The 16,479-nt window shown below is 45.1% G+C and overlaps 1 protein-coding gene across 2 annotated transcripts in view; it reads left to right on the top strand.

Moving 5' to 3' along the window:
* Window positions 1-16,479, top strand: part of LRP6 (LDL receptor related protein 6) — a 98,784-nt gene that overhangs the window by 56,441 nt on the left and 25,864 nt on the right. For both annotated transcript variants that reach the window (XM_026044769.1, XM_026044768.1), the window contains 3 exons: window positions 12,196-12,412; window positions 13,976-14,265; window positions 15,928-16,154. In XM_026044769.1, the coding sequence (XP_025900554.1) occupies window positions 12,196-12,412; window positions 13,976-14,265; window positions 15,928-16,154 (734 nt within the window). The remainder of the gene's footprint in view (window positions 1-12,195; window positions 12,413-13,975; window positions 14,266-15,927; window positions 16,155-16,479) is intronic.

Raw genomic sequence — 16,479 nt, 5'->3', positions numbered from 1 at the left:
CTAAAAAGCTAATGTTTTCAACTGTGTTAGGGATGTGCAAAGAATCTTGAAGAAAACTGGGCTTAAATCCTTAAACCAAAAGTCTTCTGACTTTTCTCTCAATTTTTCTTTGGTTTTGGATTTTATTTTGTGGAGGGGTGGATTTTAATTTGGGGGCAGAAGGTGTCAATAGATGTCAATGTGCAATAGATATCTATAACACAAGAATGTATAAGGTGACTAGAGGAGAGGATTGGCCTCTCTTGATGCAAAAAAAATGGGCATTGGTGAATGCTACTGGCAGGTGGTAGATGCCAAACAAACAAAAGCAGGTGGTTCCTCAAAGCGTGTGTGGCAAGTTGGGGAAGTGGCCATGGATGTTAAAATCTTACGTGTGTTCTTGGGAAGACTGGACAATTTGTGGAAGGGAATGCCCTGGGAGTTTGCTCATCAGTAGAAGTGCCTTCTGAACCGCAACGCACTGAACTGCGAATTTCTGGAGAATCAAAGAATTTTCTTGGAAAGTATCAGCCCATGTTTGCTCTATTATTACCCTTTTCCCTAGTAATAAGTTCTAATTAGTCTCTGAGATGAGTCCATAGATGGGAACCTGTGGACTGAACCTGTACAAACCCCTGTAGGCCCATGGGGTTGAGACACATTCCAGTTGCTGTCTGGAGAGCCTTAATTCTGTTAGTCTGTTCCAATGACGGCAGTCTGCTTCCTTATGTGTAGCACTGCTGCTTCCCACATGCAGAAACGGGCTGAAAACTGATGATGACCGTGGGGGCTCAGAATGCAAGTGCAGCATCCGTTACAGTTGCTGTGGTTGGAAAGGCGTGGGAAGGGCCTGTGGGATGGAGCTGCGGGATGGTGCTGGGAGTTCATCCAAGAGCGTGGCTGGACCCGGCGTGGGGAACTCGGGGTGAGCTTGCTGAGAGAAAGGGAAGATTCTTGGGTGACTCCTTGCTCGCTGTGTGATCACGTACTTGGTTTTTACCCTAATGTGCAAAGTAATGCAAAGGTAAGGGTGAGTTTCTTTTTTGTTGAATACGAGTGACTTTTTCTGTCCAGAATCGCATGTGGCCCCTCTCTAGGCGACTAGATACAATCTCAAACTGTTCCATGTGTTGAACGTCTCCTAGCTAACATGATATTAACAGTTTGAGTCGTCTTCCTTTTTCCTCCCGCCGCCTTCCTCTCCTATGGCAACCACGAATCCTGAGGAGATTTGTCACACTTTCCGTGCCCTCCCCGTACATTCAAGCTTAGCCGAAGGTGCTCTGACTTTTGGTAGATCTTCCAAACGTGCATTTGAGGGGAGAGCAGCGGAGGGCGTGCCGCCTCTCTGGCCAAGGAGAGACCATTGGTGGCGGGATCAAATGGTGCCGCTCGGACGTGGGCGCCTCAGCGTTCGCCTCATCCCTGCCCTGCGTGTTTGTCCGTGTGTGCATCTGGGGGGTGGAATGAGAGCACGAGGAACATGTCTGCGTACTTGCATGCTCTTCCATGGGAGTAGCTCCCCATACTTCATTTTAAATAACGAGTTCTTCCCTTTTCTGCTTTCTTTTGTGTTCTCCCTGCCCACTCTGCAGTATTGCTCCCAAATCGTTTAATTGCCGCCCTGGCGTAGTGCGCAGTGCTCGCAAGCCACGTTTCTGGTTTGTTTGTGTGACACATGAGCTTTTATTATTTATTTCTCACACGCTGATTCATGCTCTGCTGTTCTGGAGCCCCCAAACGATAATAAAGCATCAGCAGGGGTTAATGGAGACTGGTAGGGGGTCCAGCGGGGAGCTTTTGTTCCCATTTTATCTGGCAGCCTGCAGCAGGCAGAGGCAGGCTGTGGCTCAACAGCTCCCTCATTTATCTCGGTCAGGTTTCACTGCTGATAAACTTCTATTGAAATGGATGGCTGCTATTGTGCTTACCAGTAGGGAAGATTTCTCATTGACTTGCTACAGGTTTAAAGCATTTTCCTGCCGCGCTATGAGGTTAAAAATGTATGATGTGCTCTGCTGAATGGGCCCCGTGTTTTGCTGCTCGGGCGCTATTTGTCTTCCGCGCACGTCCGCTACCTGTTCTGAGGCGCAGGTTGGGCTTAACAGGGCCGGCAACGCTCGCCTAGCGGAGCGACCGCGGGCGGGCACGCGGCTCCGCGCCCGTGTGCGGGGAGAGGGCATCATCCTAATAATAACAACAACAACAACAATATGACTGATTGCTCACAGTTCTTCAGGCCTGGCTTCGTTTTTCATTATTCATCTTCCTCCTTAGTCTCCATTCCCAGAGACAGCGATGTCGCCCGCTTCCACCTACTAGTGGTGAGCTGAAAGAAAGGGCGTGCTGCCGCCTCTGCCTTCCCACCATTATCTGGTGACTTTTGAGCGTGGCTCTAAATTGCCGTGCTCCTGCATTCCCAAATCTACGAGCTGTGCCTGGCATTGCTGTCTCTAATCCTTGTGATTAATATGGCAAGTCTTATACCCTGCTGGTTTTCAGCACACGTGCACACGTGCCTTCAGAACCCAGCCTGCTTGGACAACAGAAAGAAGGCGCTGCTAAGACTTTTTTTTTTTTTTTTTTTTTTTTTAGCAAAAAAAATCTTGAACAGAGAAGACATTTTTGTCCCTGACCCAGGAGCAAAAAGCCTGGCATCTAGAGAATGCTCTAATTCATATTCTAATCCTGAAATTGCAGGGCTCCATTTTCCTCTGATGACAACCCCCTCAATTTTACCACTAGCATAATGAGGAAGTGTTGTTCTGTAAGCATTTGCCATCTATTCTCCTGGATGAGAAACTTTGTCTCAGAGTCTTTGTATTGTTAAATGCTGATGTCCTGTAAGCCTGACTGCTGATCCCACCTCATGCACCCTACTTTGAATCGGTGATTTGAAAGCTAAGGAGAAGCCACTGAATCCCTGCTGTTGAGCACATCTGCTTTCGTGTGTTTGCATTAAAATTCTGCAGGTATTGGCACTGAAATATGTTCAGCAAATACTTAAAGTTGCTTTCTGTCTTTGTCCGGTCCCACAGTTCGTTGTCCGCCTGGTTCAAATAGTGGTAGCACTGGGCAACTCCTTTCAGTGAGGGACATCAAGGATGTGCTGCAGGGGGTGGGGTGGATCCCCCTCCTCCATCCCACTTTCAGCAGTTTAAGGTTTACTCAGTTAGGGAATTGGCAGCAATTTCTTGATGCAGACTGGAACTATATTGAGAAAATCAATGATTTTTGAAATAAGTACTAAAATAGGGGCATATTTTTTGAGAATAACTGGTTTAGACTTTAATTTAGAGTATAATTTTCACTTGGAAACTTTCTTTTGAACTTCTGAGTGAACTTTTGAGAAGAGTTAAATCTCCTGAGAGAGGTGAGGACAGGAGCCTCTATTACAAAGCAAACAAATGACAGCTGCTGATCACGTATCTGCAAGGTCTCCTGGCTGTCGGATCTCAAAACTTGAGTGGTCTCTTATTGCTGACTGTAATCTGGACAGCAGTCATTTGAGAGGGCATTGGTGGCAACTACTGAGCCAGGACCTTTTGACATTGTAAACTTATCTTTTGGGGGAAAAAAGAAAAAAATGCCTTTTTTTTTGGATTTTAGACATTGTGCTTGCAAGATCATCACTTAGGCATGTGCCTTCTGCTGCTCTTCCAAGTGCTTTAGCAGTCGAGGAGAAAAGGCGAAATGTATTTAAAATATGCATGTTACTTTTAGATTCAGGAACATAAAAAGTCAATTTGTTACCTGATAAACTATCCAAATAAAACTGAAATGTGGGAAGTTTGATTGCTTATTCCAAACCACTTCTGTCAATTAGCTTCAAAGTCAGTCTTCAGGGACCTACAGGATGCCGTTCTTCATGGAGAAGATGAGAGGTTTCCAACACCTCACAGCAAAAAAGGAGGACACAGAGGAAAGGGTTTGTGTAGATACCAGCCAGGACTTCTGTCTAAGGCTACCTGAGGCTGTGAGCTTGATATTTTTCTGCGCAGTAAAATTATTGTCCTAAAACTAATGTGATATTATGAAAGGCTTAGACATTCAATGTAAAAGTATTTCTGGTGTTACAGATCTGCACTTTTCTCTGAAGTGTGCGGCTGATTTTCATCTCATGAGATGCAGATATTGTCATCTCATTAACTTGCCCTATGTTCTCTTTATGGAAAATGTCAGAAATGACTCCTGTGATGTGACTGAAGTAAATGTCTGAAGCAGGCTAGATGGGTTCTGCTCCAAAAGCACCTATTTCTTTCTTTGACTTGGAGAGAACGTAGAGCGGCCAGGTCAGAGGCAGATGACTGCCCTTGGGAGGTATTTCAGCCTGAAAGCCATGCTGGCTTCTACAGCCTTTTGCACCTTACCATTGGCAGTGAAGTTGTGCCTTTCTCAGGACCTGGGCTCCTCAGAAGAATTTGCATGACCCTGTGATTCCTCTCAACTGGCAAAGTCTAATTTTTCAAGTTTTTTCACACAGGGCTGGTATTTGGCTCTGAGTTATTGTAGTCCTAGCTGCTCTAAAATAATCTAAGTGTACTTGTTGGTTCTGGTATCTTTCGTGATGCTGCAGCCTTGCAAAGTTCGAAGGTCGGTGAGGAAAAAGTCTGTAGGAGAAGTTAATCTCTTTCTATAACCTCATCATTCCGGGGGTGGAAAACCAGCTTTGGGGCATGCAAAGACCCTTGGAACTGAGAAGATTTAGCTAAGGACAGAATTGAACCAGCTTGAAAACTAGTGCCACCAAAAGTGACAATGACCCAGTGCTCTGTGCTGGGCTTGGTTACTCGCTGGACTCTTATGCAGACTGGTTTACATGTTTGAACAGCAGGAGACTTTACTCATTTTTACATCTATAAACAAACAAAACAAGACAAAAAATCATTCTAGCTGCCCATGAAGAGTCTGAAAAGCCTGGAGAGGACAAATTAAAGAAAAAGGAAATGCTGGGAAGAAGGACTCTGTGAGGGAAAAGAGCAGGATTTTTGTCTGAGCCCAAAACATTAGGGATCTGATTTCCTCTTGTCACACTGCCCCCCAAACAGCTTGGTTTAAGCTGGCCTCCTCCTGGCTCCTTGTTTGCAGCCCACTAGGAGCAGGGGTGCTGCTGCCTGCAGGACAAATGGTAACTTGCAAAAATCACAGTAATTTCCCTGCCTCTGAACCTTGCTTTGAACTGAAAATCTACTCTTTCCCTAATACCCTAGGCCCACGTATCAAAATATACTAAAATTAATTTCCAAATTAATTTCCATTGTGAAGCATATGTATTCTCCTGCATTTTATTTAAGTATATATTTTAATTTACATAATGAACCATGTTTTACTAGTAAATTGTGTTCTTTCCCGATCCCCCATTTCTCTGTTAATCTCTGTTCCTGGTCTGCCCATTGTTGCAGATGTGATTTTTGACTTAGGCTGCACTTTGCAGTTGCAGAGCTGACTTGGAGCTCTTTGGTTTTAAGTTACATGTCAGGCGTCCATTCTTTCTGTTGATTTCTCAGCATTCACCACAGTGGAGGGATTTCTGCCCATTTCTTATTTAGAATATTCCTAAAGATGCTGTTGACAGGTTAATGATACTGACAGAATAATTTCCTTGAGTTTAAAATTTTGATCACTGAGTCGAGGAGGACTTAGCTGTTCAGGGCTTCCTTCTTTTATAGGGAAAGACCAATTAAACTGGAAATTCATATAAGGTTTTTCCTCCTTGAGAGCTGCTGTTTAATTGCAGATACTTATTTTAATTGTGTGACATTACCGCAGTCATAGCAGTAAAACCATTCTGATTTGTTTCCTTCACATTGCTTTAGGAAGCAAGTTAGTTAAAAACAGTGAGTTCTTAAACCATCTCAAAAAATGCTAATGTAATATTCAGAAGGCATTCTAGCTCTCTTTTAGAGCTATTTTTAAGTGAGATGTTGCCCCAGTTCTCCTTTCTTCCTTACCCAAATAGATTTAATGGGTTGCTGTTGTTTTTCACATCTCCGATGCGGCGAGATTCACGTAGGCTCAGGTGGAGGATGAGCCGTCACCTCCCCGATCAGCAGCCTCATGAACTAGGTCTCTTGGGCTTAGCCAAGGCAGCGGCGCCTGGCAGGGTACCCAGGCCTGTAGTGCCTGAGCCCACACCCGGAGTGCCCCTAAACTACTGCAGGGATAATGCAGGCTGTACTCAAAAATTCCTCCGTAGTGTTTCGAAGTCTTTGGACTACACAGGCAGTTCCATCTCCATGTGAGGAAGAGCTTCTTCGCTGTGAGGGTGACAGAGCCCTGGAACAGGCTGCCCAGGGAGGCTGTGGAGTCTCCTCCTCTAGAGATCTTCCAAACCCGCCTGGATGCCGCCCTGTGCCCCGTGCTCTGGGTATCCCTGCTGGAGCAAGGGGAATTGGACTAGATGATCTCCAGAGGTCCCTTCCAACCTTAACCATTCTGTGATCCTGTGGTATGTGTTATGTTCAGTACTTAACAGCTATTTTGCACTAATACTTCCGTGAAGACATCTCATGTAAAGTAGTGGTGTTACTGATCAACCTCCATAGAATTTGGCTGTTCCACTGCCTAGTTTTTCAGTTCTGGCTGTTGCTCGCGCGCCCCGGTCCTGACTGCAGCTCAGATTGTGACGGTGGTAGTGCACTCTCAGGAGCTCCTGCTTTCTTTCAGACTATTGCAGGAAACCCGGCTTGCCAATAGAAAGTCTTCAGCGTTTAAGGTCTACTCAGGAAGTAACTATTTAAGCCTGTGGAAAATAGTTACTTGTCTGGATTTTCTCTTTTTTCCATGCTGTAAAGTAAGTCATTACTATCTCTGAGAATGTATTTGAACATGTGCAAATGAACAACATGGTAGTGTCCTTCAGATCTTTTTTTTTCCCTAGGACAAGGCCACAGGACACACACAGCCTTGTCATGGAGTCCCAGCGTTCTCTTATTCCTTATCCTTCCAGAAGGAGGATAAGCTCTACAGCCTCATCCTCCCTTTGGTCTGGGGAGAGGTGGTTTCCCACGGTATTCCCTGCGAGGCAGCCCGTGGATCCGGCCCGGTGACAGTGGGAGCCCTTGAGCAGGACGCTGGAGGTGCTGAGCATTGAATGAATTGAAGGCTGAGCCTTCATCTCTCTGAAAACCAGTAAGCTGTAAAAGGTGCTGAAGGAGCCGGTGGAAGGCCAAGATCTGCAGTTTTTTAATTGCCAAAATTTGGGTGTTAATTTTTAAAATCCTGGCTTATGTTCAGATTATTCCCAATGTTTTGTGGCAAGATGCTTGTAGTGTCTGAAGTTAAAGCAGTTTGTCGATTTGAGGAGAGGGGAAGTTTATTGGTGTTTGGTATTTATTTTACTGAAGGTAGTAATAAATAGAGTTTTGTAATCATCTGGTGTTGCAGACACTGACTTCCAGTACATCACAGAGGCCTATTCAATTCTTTTAAGTCATTTTTAATGTTTTTAAGGTAGTTACCTGTTCTTATAAATTTTCATCGATTCCTGCCTTTCTGCAGTCATACTGAGAAACAGCTTGGCCTGCCTGACATTTAAATGTTCCCTGATTATTTATAACCACATCCTAAACTAAGCCCTGCTCATAAGTTAAGATGAAAGGTTGCAGTTTACACACTGACACCCTCCTTATGGCACTGGGGTAATTATGAGTAAATCACATCAGCTTTGTCTCACGCAGTCTCCTAGATTTGCAAGGGAAAGTGTGCTCCTTCTGTGCTGTCTGCTCCTCAAGGCGAGTCATATTGGGACTGTCTAGCACCTTGTAGAATCGGGTTCTTGCGTTTGATGCCAGTTTAATTAATGACCTGTGCTAGTATGGACGGACAATTTCTATGTTTAGCATTTTCTCAGCGCTGGGGATATGGGCTAGCGTGCACATTCCCGGCCCTCATGCTGTTTGCCTTAGTTTTCTAGGCCTGGATACACTGCTGCTCCTGTCTGGGGCCCTGCCTCCCTTCTGCAGGGGCTGCTGGACGAGCCACCCTCAGGGCTGGGTTTTCCTCACAGCTGAGGCAGGTCTCGTGACTGACCTGCGGAGCTGACCCAGTCGAAGGACAAGCGTGAATCGCTGCACGCTCAGACCCCCGGTCTTCGGAAGGGTGAATTTGCTGCATTCGCCTGTTTATCACTTACTACCAGCATTCAAGAGCAAATGGAACCCAGGGTATCTGGCAACAAGAGCCATAGAATATATATGTCACTTGGTACCTAGTCTTTAGTTTAAACCTGGAAATTATGCTACTAAGTTGTTAATTTTTTTCATTGTTCATGCTGACCACTAAATACAACACTGTGAGGTAGGAGCACACTTTCAGCATTAATTCATTTATTTGGAATAAGCTATATGATGAGCCATAGTCTTGCACTCATTATTTTTCTGGGATAAGCAATGCCGTTATCCAGCAGGCAGCACTTTGGGTATGGCTTCCAAGAGCGCTCGGGTTTTGTCCTTCGCTCCGTTTTTGGCGGAGCCGCTCGCCCTTCCAGCAAAGGTGGGGCCTGTGGGGCGGCCGCACGTGTTTCCTGCCGCAGCCGGTCCCCTTGCTGCGGCTCGCAGCGTTTGGAGCGGCCCCGGAGCGCGAGCGCTGCGCTCAGAGCAGCACGAGCTGCCGGACGTGGGTGTCCCGCGGGGCCTTCCCAGGGCTGGGCTTCCCTGGGATTTGGGGCTGCAGCAGGGCAGCGGCTGCAGGGAAGCCCCCTTGGCTGGGACTCCGAATTTCAGCTGTTATCCGTACTTCACTACGTGAAAACATAATGCCCAGATCCTTTGGAATGGGTTGATGAGGGATTGTTTCTTTTTTTTTTTGTGGGTGTTGCATGAATCATTCCTGTATCCCTTGCCGCTTTCCGTCAGCCTTTGGAGAGTCTGCTGGGTCTGATAGCCCGTTGATAACGTTCTTTTAAAATCTAAAGTGCGGCCAAAGCAAGTGCAGACAATGTGGTGCCATGGAGCAGTTCGTATGACACGAATTGGTGATGCCCAGCTCCTAGTGGGCAGATGTTTTTGTTAAGTAATATCACATAGACGGGCTCAGATAAGATTGTAATGGGAGGACGATGGCAGATGCAAGTACTTGCAGATAGGCATCTGTTTTGTCTGTCTGGCATAAGGTTGTCTTTCAAAACAACGTGCATGTGGCAAAACAGAAATTCATAAAAACCAGAATTAGCCCTTATATCCTCCCTTTTCCTCGCCTGGCTCTCTTTCAGAGTAAGCAGAAGCTGATTTGTTCAGCTCCCTTCTTAACATTCAGCAAAAAAATAGTTCACCTCATGAGGTACAGCTCCAAAATAATTATTTCCTACCAGTAGCCTGAATACAGAAGATGATTCCTTTCTCAAACACAAGGCAAAAGTGCAGAGTCTTAAGATACTGCTTTATGGTAAGTATTCCCATGGTTTGAACGTCGTGTTTTCAGTCGTTTGGCTTTGCAAGATCCATCCGTTGCCGTATGTGCCTGCTCTGCCTCACGTGCACCACTTGCCATAGGTGAATCAGTTGCAGGCAAATGGCCCGGCCCTATAGTTTAAGGAGGCAGGGGGGAGACCAGTCATCCTAGAAATGCAGTCTGTGTTACGGCAAGAAAAGGGTAGTGGGCAAAGAAATGGTCGGCTTTGCTCAGCCCTGGTGGTAGGGGTAAAGGGTGTAAGTCACAGTTTACATTACAGGTGTTAAAGCTGTGTCCCTTCAGCTGAGGCTAATCGTTGGTCTGCTGTTTAGCAACCTCCTTTATCCCAACAGGGAGAAGGAGAAGTGCTGCCGGGAACAGAGAGCCTCCAGATGCTGAGATCTTCTGAATAAATGCAATAGCAGAGCTTGTTTTCTAAGGAAGTCCAAGAATTGGGCAATTATGCCGGGCTTTGAGCCCAGCTAAACAATCTGTGAGGGGAAGAGCAATGTTTGGAGTTGGTTCTTCAGATAAAGGACATAAACTACAGTGCCAGGATGGTAAATGTGCCCTAATGCGAAGTGGAGCCGCAAGTACTGTGCTCTTACAGCAGCAGCAAAGGAAAACATGTCACCAAGTACTATTCACTTCATGCATGTACAAAAATGGTGCTGCACTTCTAAGCAGAGAAGCTTTTTCAGTAGGCCAATTGCACAGAAAAACTAGGGCTTTTTTTGAAAATTCTGATAAAGCAGCGAGTATGCAGAGTCTCTCTCTCTGTAGGAGATGTACTCGTAAAGCTGCAGCTCCCACCCTGTTGTACAGAGCGAATGGAGTACAAGGATGTTTATGAGGGGATTCATTTAGGCAGAAATTGAAATGATATAGTATATAGCTGTTAGTCTTGGGGCTTTTTTTTTTTTTTTTAGTGAATATAGAAGTAATTCAACTAGCTTGCACATTATACCATGCGCCGAGAAAGGAAAGGATTTCAGTTCTGTTTCTCTCTTTTCTTTCCTCCTGACTTTGGCAGCCTAAAGGTAGGAGTTGTTCCAAAGTAGCCTGCTCGTCTCTCATGTGCTAGGAAACTCTTCTGACCACAAAATACTGTCCATCCAGCTGGAGCCCTTGCACCCAGTGATCCTGCAGGTTGTCATTGCACATGGCTTGAGCCGTGTTCAGGCCTGTCCGTGACTATCCAATTTCACCAAGGGAGGAGTAAGAGAGATTAGAAAAGGGAGATTTAATAAGCTGTCTTTTAGTCACTGCTGGTGTTATCTGACTTCTGTATCAAAAGTCCTTGGATAATGGGAAGGATATTCTTCCAAATGTTAGTATGTTGCCTTGCATATTGACTCTGAAATGTGAATCAAGTCATTTAGGGCGACTTTTAGACTGAGGATTTGTTTTGTTTTGTTTTATGAAGGATAATATTTATATGGGGACAAAATATTTCCTAAAAAGTTAAAACAAGCAGAAATACTTTGAAGGAACTTTTCTACATTTCTTGTTTAGTAATTCTCTAAAATGGAAATGCTAAATCATTTTTTTAAGTGTCTCTTAAAACAGGAGGCTCCTTTCACTCCTGTGAGGATGGTAATTTTTATAATAATACTTGGAATTCATAAGATACTTCATCGCTTGAACATGTGTGCGTATGTTTAATTAATCCTTTCAGTGCCCCTTTGAGGAAGTTAGGTATTACTTCTTTCTAGCAGTAAAGTGTCACAGTGAATTCAAGTGTCTTGATCAAAGGCACACAATTATTTACAGACCATTAGTGTTTCTTCTAGTACAAAAAAAATGTGAAGAATGTAAAACTGGTTCTTTATTCAGCCTTGGGAGCATAAACATATTCTGTATTTCTTTCTGAGTGTCTGGCTCCCAGAATTTACGAGTAGCCTCTAATTGCTATTTCTGATCTGGGCAGAGCTTGTTTGGGAGGGACTGGTGACTACATGATGCTGAGCCAGGGCTTCCGAGTGTTGTAAGCTTGTCTTGGTGCATGTAAAACAGTGTCTCACTTGAAACTGAACCAAGAGAGGCAGGTGAGAAACAGCAGAGACAGACAGGCAGTATCTAGCAGGCACATGCAATGGTAGTTCAAAAGGCAAATACGGTGCGGATTGCCCAGTCGTAACTTCACATTATGGTCTGCTTGTGTTGTGTGTAAGATGGTTCTCAGAATAATGAACGAGAGGGATGTGGAGCTGCTAGAGAGGGCCTGGCACAGAGCAACAAAGATGATTAAGGGACTGGAATATCTATCGTATGAGGAGAGGCTGAGTGAGTTGGGCCTGTTTAGCCCAGAGAAGGCTGAGGGGATGTGATCAACATGTATAAGTACCTGAGGGGAGAATGTAGGGAGGAAGGGGCCAAGCTCTTCTCAGACATGGTCAATGACAGGACAAGGGATAATGGGTGCAAGCTGCAACACAGGCAGTTCCATCTCCATGTGAGGAGGGACTTCGTTACTGTGAGGGTGCCAGAGCCCTGGGACAGGCTGCGCAGGGAGGTTGTGGAGATCTTCCAACACCCGGCTGGATGCAGCCCTGTGCTCTGGGTGTCCCTGCTGGAGCAGGGCAGTTGGACTAGATGCTCTGTAGAGCATCTTCCTTCCAACCTCAACCATTCTGTGATTCTGTGAGCACCTACAGACTTGTTTTATCAGATGTTGTGTAACACTGCTAGCATTTTAACGGCTGGGAGATAGTTTGAGCTTAATGTATAAATGTGGAGCAGCTGACTGATTAATCTCCAATAATTTGTCTGTATACGTGGAAACCTATTTCTCACGCAATTTTTGGGGCATGCATGTGTCTCCAGGTCATGAATGCCGATGGGACGGGGAGGAGAGTGCTGGTGGAAGACAAGCTGCCGCATATCTTCGGGTTCACTTTGCTGGGAGACTACGTTTACTGGACAGACTGGCAGAGGCGCAGCATCGAGCGCGTGCACAAGCGAACTGCAGAGAGAGAGATCATCATAGACCAGCTGCCTGACCTGATGGGCTTGAAAGCTACCAATGTCCATCAGATAACTGGTAAGTGTGAGGCTAAGTCAGGCACAGGCTGGAGGAAATGAAGAAGTGCCCTGGGAGCATCGCACATAACTACATTCAATTCTGGTAATGATAGGCTGGTTTATTTTAAAAAGTAAAATAAGAGAACAACTCAGTAATGTGTTTCTACAGGCATCACCATCACTCTATACCAAGTCTTCTTTTATCTTTCCTCTTCCCACCCATCCCCAGTGGTAACTTGTATCTCTCCAGTATTAGCAGCGGGTTGATGAGGATGCAGTTCATGGGATGGGGTGTTTTTTTTTGTAAACTGCTTCAGTTCTTTAAGTTGAAATAACATTTAAGGCAGAAAGCAAACAAGCACCTCCCATAAAGGGGTAATTTTCTGCTACATAGGGAGCTGGAGCAGCTGATGAGTCTGAAAAGCACTGCATCCCATCAGCAGAGAGGAAGGATCAGAGAAAATGAGCCCATCTCTTTCTAACAGCAGCTATTAGATTAGCCCAGCTGCTTATGAAACTGCAGCTGTAGCAGCTTTTCATCTTGCAATCTGAACATGTGCTCTCAGTATGCAAAAGCTAAGAATGAGCCAATTTTAGTCTATTCCGTTCTTTTCAAATGAACACTGCAAAATTGTTTTTAAAAATAGCTAGAAATACTTTCTGCCCTGTAGTCTCAGTGGTAAAAACCTGCAGGGTCTGGCTATAAGTTGGCTATCAAAACACAGATAGCAGCATTACTGTACCATCGTGGGCACATCAGAGTGTCTGAATTGTGCCCCGTGCTCTGGGTGTCCCTGCTGGAGCAGGGGGGTTGGACTGGATGGTCTCTGTTGGTGCCTTCCAACCTCGACCATTCTGTGATTCTGTGAATCACTCTGTTACGTGGGTGAACTTGCAGTTGCTTGCTGCCATGTCTGGGTTGTACTGCAGATTGACCCCCAAGCTAAATGTAGTTGGGGTACAATTCTGCTGCTAGCACATTAGCAACTTGTCCGATGGTGCATGTTTTAAATGCAGCTCTCTTTCCAAATGCTTAGCTGACCTAGCTCGACAGTGCTGGGCCTCGCTTTGTAGGTGGGCCTTCCATATGTGCCTGTTCACAGGCTAGTATTGCAAAGAGCTATTTTCTTGGCATCCTGGAGGGAAGAGGCTATTGAATGGATGCAAAAATAGATCTGCAAGTTTTCCATCTCTAGGAAGTCATCTTGGGGGTGTGTAACTAGATCACTGTGCTGTGAAAGAAGGCAGAACTTCCACTTTAGCTGCTTACACGCATCCCTTCCATTCAGTGCTTGTGTTGTGAATTGGGTCCAGTAGCTCTGGATCCCAAATCCCTCTCCCTACTGCTAGGTGTATTTCAAGCAACTGGGAAAATATGTGCTGGCCTTCCAGCCACCTAGAGTAATGCCTGTCTAAGGGTTTATAAGAAGCAAACAGAAGCAAATTAATTTGAATAACAAAAGGTGAAGAACTGTGTGTCTGTCTTAGTGAACTCACTGTCACTGTTGTGCGTGAGCACGGGCCTCACCTTGCAGGGGAAGTCAGTGTGTAGTGGTTGCTTTTGCTTGTGTTGCCTGTGCAGGTACAAACCCTTGTGCAGAGGATAACGGGGGCTGCAGTCATCTCTGCCTGTACAGACCGCAGGGCCTTCGCTGCGCCTGCCCCATCGGCCTCGAGCTCATCAGTGACATGAAGACCTGCATTGTCCCAGAAGCTTTCCTGCTCTTTTCTCGGAGAGCGGATATCAGGCGAATATCTTTAGAAACCAACAACAACAACGTTGCCATTCCGCTCACCGGAGTCAAGGAAGCTTCTGCTCTGGATTTTGATGTGACAGACAACCGGATTTACTGGACTGACATTTCATTGAAGGTAGAGAAGGAAGATCATCTTGTTTATTCCATATCTGATATTAGGTTGTTAAAAAGCTCTTAGGTGCTTAAGAATGGATTGACAAATATATTTTACAAGATTTAAAGACCAGGTAAAAGAACAAATAATAGCATACGTTTTCCTTACACTGACAGTACTCTCTCATATAGATAATTTAAATCTGCTGTGTACATTCTCACATAAAGGATACATTTGCAAAAATAATAAGTCAAGTTTTTTGGCAGAAAGTAGAAACCTGAGTAGAAGGCCATATGGCAGGAGGTTTTTGGGATGACAGATGTTTTGCCAAACACATTTAATGGGAGAAAGCTGTTTCTTGGGTCGGGAAGTGAAAACAGGTCTTACCTATTCATTATCTTATATAGCTACTGCACATGAGCCATGTTATGACTCACAGACTGTTGTAAATAGGTTTAGGGTCTAGACTGGCAAATCTGAAAAGGTTGAGGGTAAGTGTTTAAAAGTGGTAATTAATGAAGTGACAGAAATCTGTGTGGCGTTCTCTCCTCCCAGAGTTATTCGCTTTCTTTTTCATGACCATAAATATAGTGGAAACTGTAACGAAAGAAAGCTTTCTGCAGTTGGATTGAGAGCTACATAAGCCATAACTGATGATTCTTTACAGCAAGGAGTCTTAAAAGCTAAAAACAGTGAGTTTCAGAAGGCAGTGACTTGGCTGCATCCTTTAGGCACAGCACTCATTTGAACTGTGTTTGAAGTGAAAAGGGAAGACAGATCCCCTGATGAGATTTTAGGATGCTACAGATAAAGACCCAAAGATGCAGATTTCACTCCTGTTTACTCTCACACACCAGCATAGTTGGTAGCCAGTATTCAAACTGGGGTATAAACCAAAAATATACCTTTGAGATAACTTGATGCGTTAAGAATAAGAGGAGTGCATGGGGAAGAAAATTAATGGTGCTTTAAGGAAGCCCATGTTTCCTAAGCAGAATTTTGTACCATACTAACATCGTTCTGTGACTTCGAGGCTTCAAAGTGGTCCCAGTAAATCAGGAAATGCCTAAACTCTGATGTATTTTAAAAATATAATTCTGTCTGTATTTGTTCTCACAATCTGGTCCATGACGACAAGAGTTAAAAAGTGTTCTGAATAAAAGACCAAGAAGAAATATTCTCTGCTGAAATTAAATTAAACCATCAGTTCGGAAGCACTTGCTCTATTGAGCTACGTGGCCATTTGGTGGTTTTCAACTATTTGCTGGTCTGTCCTGAACATTTTTGTCAGGTTCTTTTAAATATTCCTCTGTGCTGTAACATCCGTGCTTACGTATAGGCCTAGGAGAGCCAAAATCTTCCCGCCTCCAAAGCTGGCACGGATTCGTTAAGGTCACTTGGGCACGGAGGCTGCTTGGCTGACCCAGGCCGCTCATCCCGTTGGTTTCCCCAGTGAAACCCCGTTGTAATTGGCACAGCAAATGCTTCCCAGGGGGTTGGTAAAGCATCCCTTCTGAATAGCAGCATTGTTTGCCTTGCAAATAAGGAGCATGTTGTAAGATCCTCTTTCCTGTGAGATGCCTAAAAATCTGAAAGTGTTTAAAGTGCAGCAGAGGAAACAGGCAGCCCAGTGACAGGCGGGTGGAGTTTCTCATTTGCCTGCGCTTCTTGGTATCCCCGCAGACCATCAGCAGAGCGTTCATGAATGGCAGCGCCCTGGAACACGTCGTGGAGTTTGGCCTGGATTACCCGGAGGGCATGGCAGTGGATTGGCTGGGAAAGAACCTGTACTGGGCCGACACGGGCACGAATCGCATCGAGGTGTCAAAACTGGACGGGCAGCATCGGCAAGTGCTGGTGTGGAAAGATCTCGACAGCCCCCGCGCGCTGGCCTTGGACCCTGCTGAGGGGTAACGTGCTCAGTCAGTTTTACCTTTATGAATGGTGACAAAGTAGCACCCAAAGGCTTTCTGTGGGGCATGCTAGGTAGGCATTGCCTATAAATCCCGAGAGGATTTATGGCGGGGGGGGGTGGAATATAAGCTGGTAGTTTAGAGTATGAAGGCTGGAGGAATATGCCCTTAAAGTCCTGAATAATTATTAAGAATACTGCACAAAAATCAGAGAAGCTCATTAAAAAGGGATTTATATTTAGTTTTTTAATTAGCCACAGAATCAAAGTAGTTGTAGATTTATGGAATTCATTAATTAGAAAAGGGCCATATTTGTCCTTTT

Source organism: Nothoprocta perdicaria, unplaced genomic scaffold, assembly GCF_003342845.1.
Source record: "Nothoprocta perdicaria isolate Ctin4 unplaced genomic scaffold, notPer1 scaffold_380, whole genome shotgun sequence".
In the NCBI taxonomy this organism is placed as follows: domain Eukaryota; kingdom Metazoa; phylum Chordata; class Aves; order Tinamiformes; family Tinamidae; genus Nothoprocta; species Nothoprocta perdicaria.
This window is presented reverse-complemented; position numbering and strand designations above follow the sequence as displayed.